Source organism: Acinonyx jubatus, chromosome A2 (assembly GCF_027475565.1).
Source record: "Acinonyx jubatus isolate Ajub_Pintada_27869175 chromosome A2, VMU_Ajub_asm_v1.0, whole genome shotgun sequence".
NCBI classification, from domain to species: Eukaryota; Metazoa; Chordata; class Mammalia; order Carnivora; family Felidae; genus Acinonyx; species Acinonyx jubatus.
The window spans coordinates 126,050,092-126,067,766 of record NC_069383.1 but is presented as its reverse complement, the minus strand read 5'-3'; the positions used below and the strand labels follow the sequence as shown (position 1 = coordinate 126,067,766).

Genomic DNA, 17,675 nt, shown 5'->3' with positions numbered 1-17,675 from the left:
CCTCTGAAACAGGGCAGTAATGGAGGTACAGACATCGTTCTCTTCCTGAGAAAATGCAACAGTAAGCTCCAGGAAGACTCTGGAGTCTTTCCCACTGGACTTAGAATAGACCTTTCATCCAAAACCACCAGGTTCACTTTATGAGATGTGCTTAGTTAAGAGAAATCACCTGGTGACAACTAAGCTGGTAAGGACAAAAGTCCAAATGTGAGAGCAGCCTTCCTGCCTGGCATGGACTCATGACCATATATTGGTTTTCTTAGGAGATGCCAAGCTCACGTCTGACAATCCTAATGGCTAATGAACCACAAGGGGCTTCAACTTCTTAAGGGCAAGCAGGGTGGTGACTTCCTGATTTGGCATCTCTGGCACCAGTGTATTCAGTGTAACAGGTGATCAGTGAAAGCAGGCAAGTAGAAATGAAAATAATCATGGATTTAGCAAAGTCTCAAGGCATCAAAGGTCTAACTTAAAACATTCAACTAATCTCTTAAATACTTGGGATTGTTGGCCTCTGCTTTTTAATCATGAAAAGAAGAAAGTCTTAGCATAGTGCTGCATGTCTACAGGGGGCGGAGTCATTTCTAGTCCATAGGACTTCACTCTGCCCTGGGGAAGCGTAGATGGCATTGGAGTCTTGGAGGCACATCTTTACATGAGAGTGGATGAAATGGGCAACCAAAGCCTCACTGCTTCTACCCATGACAAGAGCACACGGAAGCTTGGACTTCTTCACCTCGACGTCAGGCCTCCTCCAGCTTTAACGTGCAATGAGGCACCCGGACATCTTGTTAAAATGCAGATTCTGACTTGGTAGTTTTAAAGGCCAAGATTCTGCATTTCTTTCCTTCTCCCAGGTGATTCTGTGCTGTTCCTATCACACATTTTGAATAACAAGGTTCTAGGGAACGGTTTTAGAGTGGCGTCTACCAAAAGCAAGATGCTCGAAGATAGTTCACACTGAGAAAGTTACTTCATTTACTAAGGCAGACTCAGTCTGGCTAGTCTTAACAGTTCTGTAACACAAGCCAATCTCTTAAGAAAGAGAAAAAGAAGGAGTGGGGCAAATCAGCCCCAGGCTCCCAGTCCTTGCCAGGCACCACCAATTAACACTAGGATGTGGTAACACTGCCTTATGTCCACTGTCTATATTGTATAGCACCTTCTATTTATGGCAGTGATGCTGATTTTCTGTTGGAGATAGTTATAGAGCATTTCCTTTAGAATAAATTTACCTTGGTTTAAGTGAGTTGGGTTAAATCAAAATAGAAAGTAAACAATGATTCTGGTGGTATTCAGATGTAACAAACTGTAAGGCAGAATGGGCCAGATTGGACAGATACTGTAGGAACTCAGTGACCTTCCAGAAACCATCTGCAGGCTCTTTTAGACATGAGCATGTTTCTAGGAAGAAACCATAGCTTCCATCAGGCTCTCGAAAGTGTTAGACACTAAAATAGAACTCAAGAACTCACTGCTATCAACTCAAGTTTAACTAAGTGCCCATGACTTACCAAGTCTACACTATACAGCTGAACAACATGGGTTTCAACTCTGTGGGTCCACCTACATGTGGACTGTTTTCGATAACTACAATAAGGTACTGGAAGAAATGTATTTTCTCTCCCTTATTTTCTTTTCTCTACTTACCCAATTACAAGAATACAGTACACAACACATACAACATACAAAATACGTGTTATTCAACTGTTTATGTTATTGGGAAGGCTTCTGGTCAACGGTAAGCTAATAGTTAAGTTTTTGGAGATTGAAAAGGTAGACATGGATTTTAGACTGTGTAGGAGGTCGGCACTCTTAATCCCTGTGTAGTTCAAAGGTCAAATGGGCTCCATAAATCTAGCTCCTGGGATATTTAATAGCTTTCTAAAGACCTCTGTCACAATTACATTGATCATCAAAAAGCAGTGTTGTCCTATAAAGATCATTAAATAGCCCTTCTTCTTGTAAAGCACCGTTCCAGAGAATTCTAGACCCAGGAAATGTTAACAGGTACCTGGCCAAAGAGAAACTGTTAGAGGAAGAGAAGTAGGTGTGCATAATTCTGCCTATTGAATTTTCTCCCCCTCTCCAGGGCATTTACCATGCTCTTGAACGTATTCAAGACTGACAAGTCCTCTATGACAAAAATCTGTTCACTGTGGTTCACTCTGACAGTCCTCAAACATAGGTGATGTGGAACCACCTTTGCGAACACTGTGTATTAACACCATAAGAGCTAGCGTCCTAGGGGAGGCACTGGCTGCTTCATGAACCGGCCCTGAAGTTGGGGAGATGAGCCAAGTATAAATAAAAGGCAGAATCCTTAATTTCCTTGAAAGGCACAAGGCTACATTTCATGTAGCAGTCAGTGGATGGCAAGTGCTGTGGTCTACAGTTGATGACAAGCAGGAACCCCGGCAGTTTATAGAGTCAGAATTTCTGCCATTCCAGTTTAGACCGTATGCATTTAGCAGGACATTTAAATTTTCAAAAAGAAATGTCCCGGAGTCAGTCATGACTTTAGTGCCAAATACACTGATTTTCTGCATTGGGCTATAGGGGGGCAACCAGCGAAGACATTATTTGCACACTTTGATCTTCAGCTTCTGTTCTGGAACAAAAACCCTTGGTAACTGTAAAGGAAACCTGGACGAACACAGCTGTTTTCCACTTGTCTGCTGCTCAGCAACTCATCAACCTCACTGGTGTTGGTTGGTAGCCCAGAGTACACGATGGTTGGCCATACAGCTGAATAAAGCATTACGGGACTTTTCCTGGCTTACCTTCTGATGGTGACACAGGGTTTACCCTTGACATCACGAATCTTTCTCAAAGGTCCCAATTATCCTATTCCGTAAAGTCACTTTTCAAAAAATGCTCTTGTATTTTTTGAAAACACTATGAAATACAGGAATCAGTGTTTACACAAAAGCATAAATAAATATATCTTGAAAGTTGGCTTTTCTCTTATTTTCTATCACTCTTACTAAATCACAAATGAGAACAAGAACCCTGTAAACTGATGTCCTCCAGGGGAGGTGGGAGGGGGGACAGGTGATAGCGGAGGGGTATTAAGAGCACACTTACCGTGACAGGCACTGCGGTGTGTACAGAACTGCTGAATCACTATATCGTACACCTGAAACTAACCTAACACCGCAAGGTAGTTATACTGGAATAAAAATAATGGAAAAAACCTGAGAGGCCAGTGTGACTACACATCATCTAGAATCTTGAGTCCTATTCGGCCTCAAGTAACACTTAAGGAGAGCCATGGATTTTCTAATTTTTTCAAGCTCAGTGTTAGTAAACTTTGGGCAAACGCTTTGGTGTTGGTGTGGGCTAGCTAATCATTTATCCACCTATTCTTGCCTCTGAGTACAAAAGGTGATGACTTCAAGAGCAGAAAGCTAGGGAAGCTCACTGTAGTTGCAAGAATGTGTGGACTTGAGAGCCTGATGGAAAGGAGATTACACGAATTCAAAGATCTACAACAGGACTTACTACCCTGTCATTTAAGTAATTAAAAAAAAATCCTCCATTTCTGCTTTGTGATCCAATTGTTATGCTCTGTTTTGAAGGGAGTTGGGAGAAAAGCTCAATTACGCCTTTAAATGCATGAGTGAAAGTAGTTCTTGTACAAAAATCCACTCACAGTGGGTATTTTACTGACATCCATAAACTACACTTAAAGGGAACTTGTCAGTCTTGGGAAGGAGCCCTAAATCTAGACAGGCTGTGCTTACCTCCAACTCCAGCTCCTCCCTGTCCATGTCCTGATGGATGCTTCCAATGTAGTCATTGGGGTCATAGTACTCGTGGGCTGAGGGATGCCTGCAAACAGAAGAGAGACCTTTCAGGCCCCTTGCACTTGGAAGTAGCTGCTTTCATCCCCCTCCCCCCCCCCCCCCTGCCGTGACGAGGGTCCATTGTGATGTGGCATAAATTCTCCGGGGTGCTGTCTCAGCTTGCTTCTCCCTGCCTGTGTTTCCCAGCAGGGTCAGGACCTCCCCTGTAACACTTCTGTCCTCTGCACTAAAGTCTGTCCCCTTGGAAGAAGATGGAGATGACAGTGGGACAGCCTTAGGTGCTCCCAGGGACCATCCCCCAGTTGACCAGTCATGTGGGTCAACAGGACTCATTTCTGGTTTTGTTTTGTTTTTTTTTTAATGTTTATTTATTTATTTTGAGAGCATGAGTGGGGAAGGGGCAGAAAGAGATGAACAGAGAGAATCCCAAGCAGGCTCTGTACTGTCAGCACAGAGCCCCGTGCAGGGCCTGAACTCACCAACTGTGAGCCAAAACCAGGAGTCGGACACTTAACCGACTGAACCACCCAGGCACTCCAAGAGGACTCATTTCTAACTCGAGGTTGGAGACATACTCCTATTTCCTGCTTATTGCTTGACCGATGGATTTTATCTTTGGGGAAAAAAAGGCTGGACTTCAGGCTACATTCAAAGACATGTGTTGGCCTCTGAGTCAGGTCCAAAGGGACTGTGACAAAAAGTGCTATGCTGTCATCTAGGACAGTGTTTTCACAACTTTTGTGATTGTTCCCCAACAAGGAATACATTTGGCATGAAAACCTTGTATGCACATACAGGTATATAATGAGCATACATACGTGCACACATAAAATGCCTGAGTGTATAAGCACACATGCATAGGCAGCCACTGCTCAGAGAACAGAAGCTTGAGTCTCTCTCTAGGACAACAGATGTGAAACACTATTTACAGAAACACTACACTACTTACACTATTTACAGAACCCACCAGCTCTCTGGAAATAACATTAACTGAACGTCTAGAAGCAAAGGCAGCGGGAATGATAGGAGGCTCGGCCGGCAACTCTGAAAGGTGCCAGATGTGGACGGCAAGCTTCAGCCTGATTGTTGACTGTGGGCTCAAACCTTCTTGTTCTCAAAGGTCAGCACAGCAATCGATGGGCTCTGGTCTTCCCTCCCACGCACTTACTTTTGAAAAAACAGACCAGACATGAAGGGTCATTCCAACGAGGGCTGGCTTTCGGTTTTCTGGACCTATCAGGGCCTATCAGGTAAATATACTGCCAGCACTTAAGGGGCTTTTAGTACTGAGGATGCTGTTGGAAGGCCTGGGCTTTCAAGCATCAAGTTAACACTCCCCTTTCAATCCCGATGCATACTCTTGCTCTCCTCTGACCTTGCGGCCAGAACCTGGTCTGACCTCTGCACTCTACTGACATTTCTCAAGTTTCCCCGTGGGGGTAAGTCATGTCATGTTAACTAGACTTAAGAGGAAATTAAAGGTCTGGTTTCTAAAAGGCCCATCACTGTGACAGTTCACCATCTGAGAGTCAGGACTTGCCGTAAAGGCCTCATCAATACTGGGAGGCAGTTTTGGTCTATCAAGTCAAATAACTGGCATGAATGATGATACTCAGTGAATCAGGCAATTCTTTCACAGGATCAACTGGGACGCAACCGAGCAGCGGTGACTAAGAGCTGGGAGTTGAGGTGATGCGGGACCTGCCTTTCAATCCGGCTGCCTACGTAAGCTGAGGAGAACGGGTGAGCATGTGAGTTCCCCACTGCATGGGAGGGGCAGTTGTGAGGCATAAATGAGCTAACAGTTCTTTGCACACGACCATGCGCCCTGAGCATGGATGTGATCGGTGGCCCCTCCTTTCCCCTTACACACTGTCCACTGCAGCGGAGATGACTTTGTCGGGCCTGGGCAATCGACCCTGGGTTCCTATAATGGCTAACGGATAGCACCACGGGATGAAAGGCAAGCCTCTGTCTGGCACCTGACAGAACCACAGGGAACATGTGCTCACTCCTGCTTCTGAGTTACTAGCAGAAACCCAACAGGTATCACTCAGAAGTTTGCCACAGAAGAGGAAAAACGCCCTTTAAAATAAAGCACAAGTCAATGATCTGAACAAGGAGCAAGACAGGAAGAGCCGGGAGTGACTCTCACATCACCTAGAGAGGCTGAGGTGGAGAGGTGGGCACATTGCCCTCAAATATGCAAAATCACAAGCGAAAAGCTACGTTAAAGGGGCTGTCTTCTCAGCCAGTGGTCTGTCTTAAAAAATGGCGTGCTCTTCATTTTCTTCCCCTAAATATTTAATCCGTCACTGAATTAATGATGATTGCTGCTGCCACTTATTAGGGAGAACTTCCCACACATTATTTCCTTTAATCCAACACTGTACTCTAAATGCTATTACTATTTTTCCTCTATTAACACGGGGATAAAGTAAATTACTCCAGCTGCCCAGCTAGGGATGAGTCTGAGCATCGGGCTTGTCTGACTTGAAGGCTCTGAGCTCCTCTGTATCTCTGGCAGGAAGGAAGGTAAGAGGAGAGTCATGTGGAAGGTGATTAATGTGGGGTGTTGGACCGCAGCTGTTACTTAATCGGTAAATTCGGTACTTATATGAGGCACGTGTGGGCTTATTAACACAGATCCAGGTTTGAAACGAGACCCAAGAAAGCAGAACGCACAACCTTCAGGGCTCTCTTTACGCTCCCAACGTACTTTGTTGTCTATTTAAAAGAATCATCAGCATTCCCTCTAGTTGTAACGCCAAACCTTCACATTGCCATTTGTGGTGATAACATTTTATTCTGAAATAACTTTGACGACATTTGTAAGTCATTTTGTTTTGGGAATATAATTTGAATAACTCCGCTCCAGGGTTATAATAAAGTAATTAATATGTCGGTGCGGTTTTGAGCAGGATTCAATTGACTGCCTCTATAAACGATAAAGTTAAGCACGGGCAACGTGGAGGAAAATTGTAAGAGGCATCAGTTTTTTTTCACCACATGGAAGGGAAGAAACCAACTTCACTGGGCTACTTTACCACACTTAACACGTTAGCGTTGCATGGTCATGTGACTTACTCCTCTGGCAGGAGATAGGGATCCAACACAGGTGGGGTGGGAGAGGACATCTTCGTGAGAGCCATGATGTGCTCGAAGGTGATGTCGGTCTGGGTTCCTGTGTCCACCAGCTGCGACTCGGATGGAGGCGTGAACATTTTGGTCCGTGGGGTTCTCCTCAACACCTGTACCACAATGGGCTCTTTGGCCGTCTTGAAAGCTTCCACAGCCTGGTCATGAGTTGCTCTGGATAAGTCTTTGCCGTTGACCTGTGGAAAAATATGTAGGGTGAGAGAGGCTTACAGTCAAGCAGAAGCAGGGAAGATTGTTCTCCTGGGTGAGCGCGTAAAAATAACAACTCGAGGGTGTCCGACAATTGCAATTCTCTCTGGTTTAGGTTTCTTAAGGAATGCCTGGTGGGATGGGAATGAGTTTGAAAGACTCCAGATCTGGTATTAAATAATAAATCTCACAGTGGGGAAGTCTTGGCTTCCTACTGGGATGTCTTTAACACAGGTGCATCACCTGCTAATCTTGCCTGTGAGAGAAAAGAGCAGCCTCCGGCTCCGAGCCTTTATCAGGCAATAATAGCTAACTGGAAATTAATTACATTGTTATGTTTTAAGGGGGTGTATTATGTCAGGTGACATTAGCTTTCCTTTTATGGGAGCGATAGGAAGTTTTCTTTTTAAATGAATTGCTTTGCTTTTTTTTTTTTTCCTTTCAAAAAAAGTCAATTAAAAATACTCAGGAAATGATAATCCAGGCCGTAGGTGGATATGGCCGCTATCAAGGAAGTACACAAACGGCTGGCATACTGGCTGACGTTGGGGACACGACAGCTAGCGTAACTGCGGTCCTGTTTCTCCCTGTGTACGGCCTTTGCTGCAGCCGCATCCCCAGTGCCTGTGTTTATTGAGTGTCTACTGTCTACAGCATGACTTCCATGAAGCCACCGCTCAACCCTTCTCTCAACATATACTGGGAAGTTGGCAGAGCAAAAATCATATCCATCTCCCTCCTCCGACAGCCTCAAATAAACCACAAGAGATCACCTACGTAGTGGTGGGTCGCAACTCTGTACCACTGGAAAGAATCCTTGGAGGCAGCATCCGATAAAAACTCACTCAACACGGCTATCTTTAGCACGGCTTGCGCAAGAGGAAACAGAAGCCAGAACCTTATTTCGAGAAAATGAAGCCATTCCCAGCAACCTGTTAGCCCAACTATTTAACTGACCCCACATTCCAACAGTCTGATAATGTCACATGGCAGCACTGCATGCAAGTTATCAGGCTCCGGCGTATTTCAATATTATTCCCCAAGCGGTTGGTTTGCTTTTTTAAAGTCAGATATAAGATGACTGTATAGGAACCAAATTCTGCAGCATATACCTCTGCAAACGTTCCTCAGCTTCTCACATCTCTGGAGAACACTGACAAGTTCATGTCACTTAACACAGGAAGTCCTGAATTTAAACCTCTTAGATTAATATTCCATTTTTTCAATAGGAATGTTTGTAGTATTTCTTTATAAATGTCAAAATGAACCCTGAGCCTTTTCTTGTCTGACATACACATCCTCCCCTTAGCCCCCGCCCCCCATTATTATCTTGTACTTCAAAGCACACTGACAGTTAGGGTCCCTCCTCTGAGGCAGAGGGCACTTTGGTTTCTTTGTCCGAGCAGAACACGAGTATTGATTACACAGCCGTTTTTCTATTTTTGCTAAGCCCCTTCATTCGGGCCCTACAGGGACAAGAACTCTTAGGACCGAGTGTCTTGTAAACAACTGCTGGGTTAAAGAATAGATGTCGGACTCTTTCCTTGTAATGAAGCCCAAGTGCATTGTGCCAGTGGAGATTATTAATGATCTGGATTCAATCTACTTAAGTAATTTACTTACATCACAAGGGAGTCACGGAACAAGAACTCTGGGCTACACAATGGTTCAAATGCACCCTTCGCCGAAGCACCATTCGCTCTCAAACAAGAGCCCTGCTTCCTCAACCCGCGAGGATGGGCAACACCAGGGTTTAACACCCCAACTGTCTTCACCCCTCCTCCCTTAAGAAGGGGGTAAAAGGACACAAAGGAATTCTTTCCAGCTTTCCAAACAGCTGACCGTCTTGACCACCTCCTTGCTCAGAGCCCAGCGTGCTGAAGGCTTGGGCTGGGAAGGAAGGGGGAGGGGGTGGGTGGTTCAACAGCAACGTGGAGATCTGTGAACTTCATGCTGTGGCAGAAGCTCTGAGCCGTACTTTCCACTAGTGTCTGACACCAAGAGTCAAGTAATACAGGAATTTACAGCGTGATAGTCAATTTGTCCCTAGGCTAAATTCACGCCAGAGGCACCATGGGCAGGAGATATGGGTGTGGCCCAGGCCAGCTAGCCACGCTCGTCCTCTGCCCTCAGTAGTCCGTCTAAGGCTGGCTCGTACCACATGTAGTTTTTACCCCCAATGAACTCAAACATGAAGACTTTTGAATGGGTCTCGCAAGATATATCCAATCTATGCTTTCTCTATTGACACGTAAATACCAGGCCTTTTGCCGAAAGGGAATGAGTAAGAGATTTTCTTCCAGGAGTCTTTTAGTTGTGTCTAAAAAAGAATCCATCCTAGGAGTCTACTTTTTTTTTTTTTTAAGTTTTATTTATTTTGAGAGAGAGAGAGAGAGAGAGAGTGCAAGCAGGGGAGGGGCTGAAAAAGAGAGAGAATCTCAAGCAGGCTCTGCACTATCAGTGCAGACAGAGTCCATGTAAGGCTCGACCTCATGAAACTTCGAGATCATGAACTGAGCTTAACCAAGAGTCAAACGCTTAACTGACTGAGCCACTCAGGTGCCCTTAGGAGTCTGGTTTTTAAATATACAATTAGGTCTTGCAAATACAACAGCAGACAATGTCAGCTACCTGGTCAAATAGCATCCCTCCTTGACCCATGTACTTCCTCTCTGCTGAGAGAGATAAGATTTTGTTTCCTTTCCACCAGATCAGAGAGCTTTCCCTCCTGGGGAGACTGAGGTGTGGGTCTGATTGACTTGGACCCATTGTGATCGTCTTGTTCCTTCGGTGATGGATTTAAGCACGGGCAGGCAACATACTTCTTCTGACTAGTAGGATAAGACTGGGAATCTTCTGGGGTTTTGTTGGTTCTTAAAATAGGACACGAAGTAGGAATGGCCCTTTTCTGCCTCTGGGCAGGTCATCTGCATGTGTTGCTTAAACTCAGGGGAGTATGTTGGGATCATGTTAAGAGCCAGTCTCTGAGGCCAGATTAACAACATACTGAGGGAATCAGAGCAGAAAAATGGGAGAACTGGGGTCTCTGATGATATCACTGAGCAAATGAACTAACCAAGTTTAGAACCTCTTACCCCGAAATTTCTTATATTCAATACCAAATTCCTTATCCTTTAGACTACTTTAACCATTTTAACTTAAATCTTCACTGCTTGCAGCCCAGAACATCCCAGTAGGTGTAAATATCACACAAATGTATTGTAAAATTAGGCAGGAATGTATTCTGATGTGTTCCTAGACACATCCTTCTATCTGTATAAAAGAATTTGTGAAAACGCTTTTCTGATTGGGAATGGATCTTAATCAGCTCATTTTTATAGAAAAGTGATGGCAAATATTAGATTTTACACATCAGTGCTACAAGACTGAGCAGATGTTTAAATGGTACCTACAAAAAGAAACACTAAGGACCCATGTGAATTAGTCTAAGCTAAGAGGATTCTCGGGGCAGACAGCTGCCTTGCGTCTCCATGCACAGTTACAAAAAGCAGGAAGGCTTTTCCAACCCCTTCCCGCCTCTGACATTGTTAAAAGGCGCTGGTCCGACAACATCCATAACATCTCTACAGCCTAGGCTGAAGGAAAGCAATGGCAAAGCCAAAGGGGAAGGCCTGGAATGTTGGGGTGACTGTGAAGTGACGTACCGTCCCCCTCCGGGACGTCACTTCCACATATGGCTGAGTTCCAAAGAGAGGCCTTTCTGGCACCTGTGCCCACCAGAACAGTTTCAGGAGCCCAGTGCCATGTGTGTATGCTAATCAAACGCAGTTCCATTAAAGCCTGTGCACCATCTAAACGAGCTCCTCCTTCCTTAGGTTACAGCTCAGGGATGGAGTGCACAGGGTCTGCGACTATGAGACCCCACAGGGGTGGGGTCCTGATTGTGGGCTTTGGACAACTTGACTATTCTGAGTCTCAGTTACCTCATCTGCAAAATAAATGTAATTATAGTATTGTGCCTCTGAGGGTTATTATAAAGTTTAATGAGATAATGTACTTGTAGTGCCTCGCATGCAAACAATAGGAAATTTACTAAGATACTAGTACTAATGGGGATCCTATACCAGAATAGTCACATTTTCCCCAAGAGAAAATCATCTATAAATCAAAGCAGCAAAATGCAGCTTAATTAGGTAGTCTTAAGAGACATTTGTGTACTGAAAGGCTCCCAACCTATCTCCTGTTCCTGGACTACCAACATACACATTAATATTTTCAAGTCCTCGAGTTTGGATTCTCCCATGGGGGTGGGGGGGGGGAGGGGTCAGGGGTGCAAGAGATAAATTTTACAGACTTGACCCCTGCCACACAAGCTTCTTGACAGGGTATTTTAGGGATCATTACATTCTCTTAAAGGACGATGAGACAAGGCAGGAGTGTACTATCCTAGACGATCCATTTTTGCAGCCAAATTTGTTTTGAATTACCTTGTGCACATAACACTTATTACACTGTCATCTTGGAATCACATCACTGAGAGCCTTAGCGAGGGGATAACTCCGGTACACTGTCAACCATCCGAGAATGACAGCCTTTATTCTCAGGATTAGCATTACATCTACATTACACAGAACGGCTATGATGATGGCTGCAATTACAGATGGAATGCTCATCCGGTGACGTTTGGCCCGGTCAAATTAAATATCATTAACTCGCCCAATTGAGCAGATTGCTTTTAAAACAGTTTATGCAGCTCTAAAACCAAGTAAATGGAATGTTTTGGAACCAGAAATGCTGATTGCAAACTTTATCTTTATTATAAATTAAAGGCTTAAGTTATTCACCTAAGGATCTGGCCGGCCCCTTGGGACTTAGGTGCAATTATGGTGAGAATCCAATCAGTCTGTCTCAAGGCAGACATCATTGCCACAAATATGACATGACACTAAGGAACCTTCAAGAGGTCCGTTAGTGTAAGGTCTCCTGAGACAAGACAATTATTTCGAGGGTGCGGAATGATTCCTGGTTCCGATTAGGCCTGGGTAACACGCCTGCAGCTCTTTGTATGAGGCACTCATGACGGTCTTCTCCAAGGTCTTGAGAACTAACACAAAGCTGGGGGCGTTTCCATCTGGGGGTAGATTTCACAGACAACCCATCTGTCCATCTTCTGGTCATTCAGTTCCTGAGAGAACATCTGCTGAGGTTATCCAGTGAGAGTCGTTCCTCTCTTGGAAGACATCAGGATGCCACTTGGGAAAATTTCTGGTGCAGAAATGAGGCTAGGGCATGTGCGAGCCACTCAAGAAATGGTCAGAAGGAATGTTGTTGTGGGCAGCATTTGCCCTAAGACATTTCGTGAGGGATCTGATTTGCTGAGGTGGCCGGAATGTTCCCACAGACTACACATCCTGGAACACAAATTGAGCCCATAACCCAGAGAGGGGGGGAGACCTGGGTCATCACTGTCTACCTAGAAATGCCATTGGTGAAGGTCATGTCATACATCTGTAGTATCGCCTTTCAAAACAGGAGCCTGGAAAGCTTGCACAGTGCTGTATAACTTAACTGTGAGCAGTTCAGGATACGTGCATATGTAATACTGGGAAAAGATATACCACAAGGTCTCTAAATTAGAAAATAAGTATCTATTTATGGGAAGACATTTGGTTTCTGAGGATCAACATACTGCAATCACCTCTATTTCTACTGCATGTGCAAACGACCCCCAACCCCAATATAAAGTGCTAACGCAATTTTGAATCCAGCCTCCTATCAATTACGCCCCTGGCTAAAACACAACTTTCATAGGGTTCATTTAATTAAATACAGGGGCAGTGATTTCATTCTGTAAAATATCACACCTGTGTTGTCAAACTAATTAAAACTTAGGTTCCAATGGAAGTAGCAGACAATAATAAACTACATACCAACAAGTAAAAGGTTTCAAGCCCTGATTTGGGCTGAAAAAAATGGTTCTTCATTTGGAAAACTCCTTGTTCTGTCTTAATTTATTTCAAATGTATAGTCTGCTCTGGGGCTTGACATAGCGAAGGCCAACTTATCTAAAATGTAGGTGTTATGTCTGTTAAGAAGAAACAGGAATCGGGGGCACCTGGGTGGCTCAGTCAGTTAAGCATCACACTTCGGCTCAGGCCATGATCTCGCAGTTCATGGGTTCGAGCCCCACATAGGGCTCAGAGCCTGGAGCCTGCTTAAGATTCTGTGTCTCCCTCTCTCTCTGCCCCTACCCTGCTCATGCTCAGTCTCTCTCTCTCTCTCAAAAATAAATAAATGTTAAACAAATTTTTAAAAAAAGAAAGGGAGTCTTAATGAACAAATAGTGTTCACAGTAACGTGTTTCTGTGGAAAACCCTCACTTTACTATGTGATGTCTATGTGTAAATAGACAACACTTGCATAGATTTCAGTTTCTTTGATGTAAAAACTTAAGGCATGCCTGCTTGGGTGGCTCAGTCCATTAGACATCCAACTCTTGGTTTCGGCTCAGGTCATGATCTCACGGTTCATGGGAGTGAGCCCTGTGTCGGGCCCTGTGCCGACAGCATGGAGCCTGCCTGGGATTCTCTCTCTCCTGTCTCTCTGCCCTTCCCCTACTTTCTCTCCCAAGGTAAATAAACATTTTTAAAAAAACCCTTAAATCTCTAGTATGATACCTACCACGGACCACACTAGAGTTTGTCCATGTTAACTTCTAAATGTATCCTGATGCTGGTTCCTTGGGCTTGCTCCCTCTCCAAGGGGAAGATCACCTGCCTTACTGCACCTGCGTGCTGTGCACACCTGAATTTATAGTTGAGGTAACTGTCCTGCGAGAGGGGCCTTCCTGATGTCTGACTTAAGTATCTCAGATTTGAAACTCCTGTACTTGTTTTCTTAAAGAGAGAGTATTCCTGGCTGCCAGCCTCTAAATAATAAAATGGGTAACATGTCTTCAAGAAAGCGAGGCTAAAAATCATCTGTGTACTTAGTTTTTTGTAAAGTTAGTCCTAAAATACTGTAAAATGCTTTCTTCTCAGGTAAAAATCTACCTTAATATTTCATCTCCTTTACGAAGAAGCCGTGATGGCATCACCCCAAAGTCCCATTGTGATGACCTCCAAATGTCCATTAAACTACAACATATTTGAATTACTCTACATCTTAAGATAAACATGCACATTTCAAAAAAAATATTTTTGAGAAAGAGAGAGACAGAGAGGGAGGGGCAGCTGGAGAGGGGGACAGAGGATCCAAAGTGGGCTCCCTATGCTGTCAGCAGAGAGCCCAATGTGGGGCTCGAACTTACGAACGAACCATGAGGTTATGACCTGAGCTGCAGTTGGATGCTCAACTGAGCCACCCAGGTGCCCCAAACATGCACATTTTTTTAAAAATCATCTTAAAGGTGATAATTTAAAAATGCAACTCAACATAGGAAAGCCCAGTGTCGTGTTCTTGGAAACAAGGTGTTCCTATAGCTAAGTCTCCCCTACTTTCTATGATTCATAAGTTCTTTGGAACATTTCTTCTCCAGTTGTATCCTTAATGCCTTTGCAGCAGGGATTGGTTTCAAGTTTAAATTCAGTTAAAAATGGTTGATCACATTCCATGGTCTGTCACCGTTCACTCCTGGCAGACATTCTTCCAAATGCCTCCAACCACCCTCGCCCTTCTCTTATTCTTCATACTCATCTGGAAAAGCCTTGACCAATTCTTAAGATCCAACCACCCGCCCAGTGTCCATTTGTACACGAGTTTATTGATGCTGGAGAATAGTCACACAAGGAGAGGTCACTGAGTAGAATTCACAGCATTTTCCTTGATGTTTAATCACAGAGTTATTTTTCTATTGACTGCCTGCATTTTCTCACCAGGTCTTAAAGTCCATGAGGGCCTGAACCGTGTCTTTTGTTCCCCATAGCACACAGAGACCTGCTGGATTGCAGAAGGCTTGCCAACAAGTCACCTGAGTGACCTATTCATTCGTTTGCAGACACAGTTCCCTCACTGTGCACATCTGCTGGCGTGGTCCTTTCGTGGTCCTTTCTACCCTTACACAAAAATATATTTTCTGCTCTATGATCTTATATGCTTAGCTAAGTTGAACACAAATCTAATGGAGTCTACTTTAGAAGTTCCAAGTTTCGAATGAGAATAAAACATGCGTTTTATATATTTTTACATACATGCATATTTAGTGAGAAGCATTCTCAAAGTTAAATAATATAGCATGCCATCCTCAATAGGATCCACATGCTATCAAGGAAAGTATCCTCTGCTTCGTGGACGGTGTGAAACAGGCCCAGAAAGGTTATGGAATGTCTGCGAAAGAGCACGGCAGCTCTACCCAAGCTTTCCTGTCCTCCGTGGGTTCTGTACTGCATGAGGTGAGGCGGGGCCGTTTCAAGTGAAAACGCAAAACCTCCCATTATAGGGGAAGGAGACGAGAAAGGCCAACGTTACAGACCTTATAGAAAAATCACAAAATGCAAAACGGTTTCTTTTCCTTGACCATTCTCTTCTCTCTCTCCTTCTCCCCTCCCCATCCCCCTGCCCTCTTCCCCCACACCCTCCTCCAGGATCACTGCTTCTGGTTGTGCAGACTGAGCTGTGCTCCAGGTGTCCAGACAAGGAGGTGAGTAGGGTGGGTGGGCTCAGAAGAAAGGGAGCCCTTTTCTACCCACCCCCCGCCAAAGGAAGGGCTGGCAGGGGTCCCCCTGCTGGCTGCCACGAGGTCCGAAAGCCCGTACAGTGGAAGCATGTGAACACTTGGCTTCTGGGTACCTGCATTTTTGCCCTGGACACACAGAGGGCTCTGTCAGGGGGCTCAGCTCCCTTATCCCTACGCCAAAAAGGTGTCCTTCCCGAGTACTACCCTGTTGCCGAGTCTGGGAGAGGAGGCATTATCTCCCTGCGCTCCACTGCTCACCTGGGTATCTAATGAGCGGCCATAATGGCCACAGCGAAATGCAGGAGTTTCGGACACTTCCGTCATCATCAAGGCAACAGGGGCACAGCGCTCCCTCTGTGCCAGACGCTATTCTAAGCACTGTGCATGCATTTACCCAGGTGATCTTCACGTGGGGGAGATCATGTAACATTATCTGCATTTTACAGATGACATGGAAAGGCCGGAGAGCATCTGTGTAGCTGCAGACCTCTGGTTCAAGATGCCAGTGGCTTCTACCTCGCACTGGGAGAGGCACACTTAGTTCAGAGGTAGCCAAGCTTTCTACATGTCAATTTTATTTAAAAAAAATTTTTTTAACGTTTATTTTTGAGACAGAGAGAGACAGAGCATGAACGGGGGGTGGGGCAGAGAGAGAGGGAGACACAGAATCTGAAACAGGCTCCAAGCTCTGAGCTGTCAGCACAGAGCCCGACGCGGGGCTCGAACTCACGACCGTGAGATCGTGACCTGAGCCGAAGTCGGACGCTTAACCAACTGAGCCACCCAGGCGCCCCTCTACATGTCTATTTTATTACACGCAATGATCCATATTAGCATTATCTCCTACCATAAAAGCAATACAGCAGCCAATCAAAGGGGAAAGGTGTGGTTACATTTTTGCAAGCATCGCACCCAAGGCCTTATGAAAACCATTTTATTATGTCATTTGCGTCTCCCTGGTGTGAACTTCATATTGGTCTCATAAATATCTCTTATAAACTTAAATTTGTTAGCTGTTTTCCTCAAAGACTAGGGGAATGTTTAAGATAAAATTCCACCCTCAAGCCTCTAATCATAAAGAAAAGGACATATAGGAAGACTCTCGCAAACAATTGCTGTCATGCAGAAATTAAAAGAATATTAAGACAAGTGTTTAATGATGTTTTATGTGACCATGGTCATTTAAGTTTCAAATAGGATTGTAATGGAGATTGCATGAAGCTGTGCAAGATAAGGAAGGGGTTAGTTTCACATGTGTTAAGACTCTTCGGCTCTGGGGGGTGACTGCCTCAGTTTATTTTATTTTATTTTTTAATTTTTTTTTAACGTTTATTTATTTTTGAGACAGAGAGAGACAGAGCATGAACAGGGGAGGAGCAGAGAGAGAGGGAGACACAGAATCTGAAACAGGCTCCAGGCTCTGAGCTGTCAGCACAGAGCCCGACGCGGGGCTCTAACTCACGGACCGTGAGATCATGACCTGAGCCGAAGTCGGACGCTTAACCGACCAAGCCACCCAGGCGCCCCAGACTGCCTCAGTTTAAATACAGGCTGATCACTTTTGTGTTAAGTCATCTTGAGCAATTAACCTCCTGGTGACTCAGCATTCTTATCTGTACAATGGGTCAACAGCCGGACCTAACTCACTGGGTTGTTGTTAGAATTCATGAGGCCATACATAGCAAGTAGTTAGGGTTTGCGCCCCGGGAGAGTGAGTGCTCAATAAATGTTAGCTGTCTGTTACCCTCATTCGTTTCAAGAATTATTGGGGAACCCACTATGTGCCAGGCACTGATCAAGTGGTAGCCAAAGCTCGGTGACACCGGGTGAAGAGTGAACACTGTCTGGGCTCTGGGGTGAGACACACAGGGGTCTGAATCTCT

General features: G+C 44.7%; 1 protein-coding gene and 1 long non-coding RNA gene across 4 annotated transcripts in view; one reads left to right on the top strand and one right to left on the bottom strand.

The window, feature by feature from the left end:
- PDZRN3 (PDZ domain containing ring finger 3) overlaps nt 1–17,675 on the bottom strand; it is a 239,239-nt gene that overhangs the window by 14,197 nt on the left and 207,367 nt on the right. For all 3 annotated transcript variants that reach the window (XM_015066051.3, XM_053219054.1, XM_027042485.2), the window contains 2 exons: nt 6,897–7,144; nt 3,747–3,834 (listed from right to left, as the gene is read on the bottom strand). In XM_015066051.3, coding sequence (XP_014921537.3) covers nt 3,747–3,834; nt 6,897–7,144 — 336 coding nt within the window. The remainder of the gene's footprint in view (nt 1–3,746; nt 3,835–6,896; nt 7,145–17,675) is intronic.
- LOC128314874 (uncharacterized) lies at nt 3,930–16,426 on the top strand. Its single transcript, XR_008297032.1, has 4 exons — nt 3,930–5,059; nt 5,449–5,560; nt 15,701–15,756; nt 16,239–16,426. It is a non-coding gene; the product is annotated as an uncharacterized LOC128314874 (long non-coding RNA).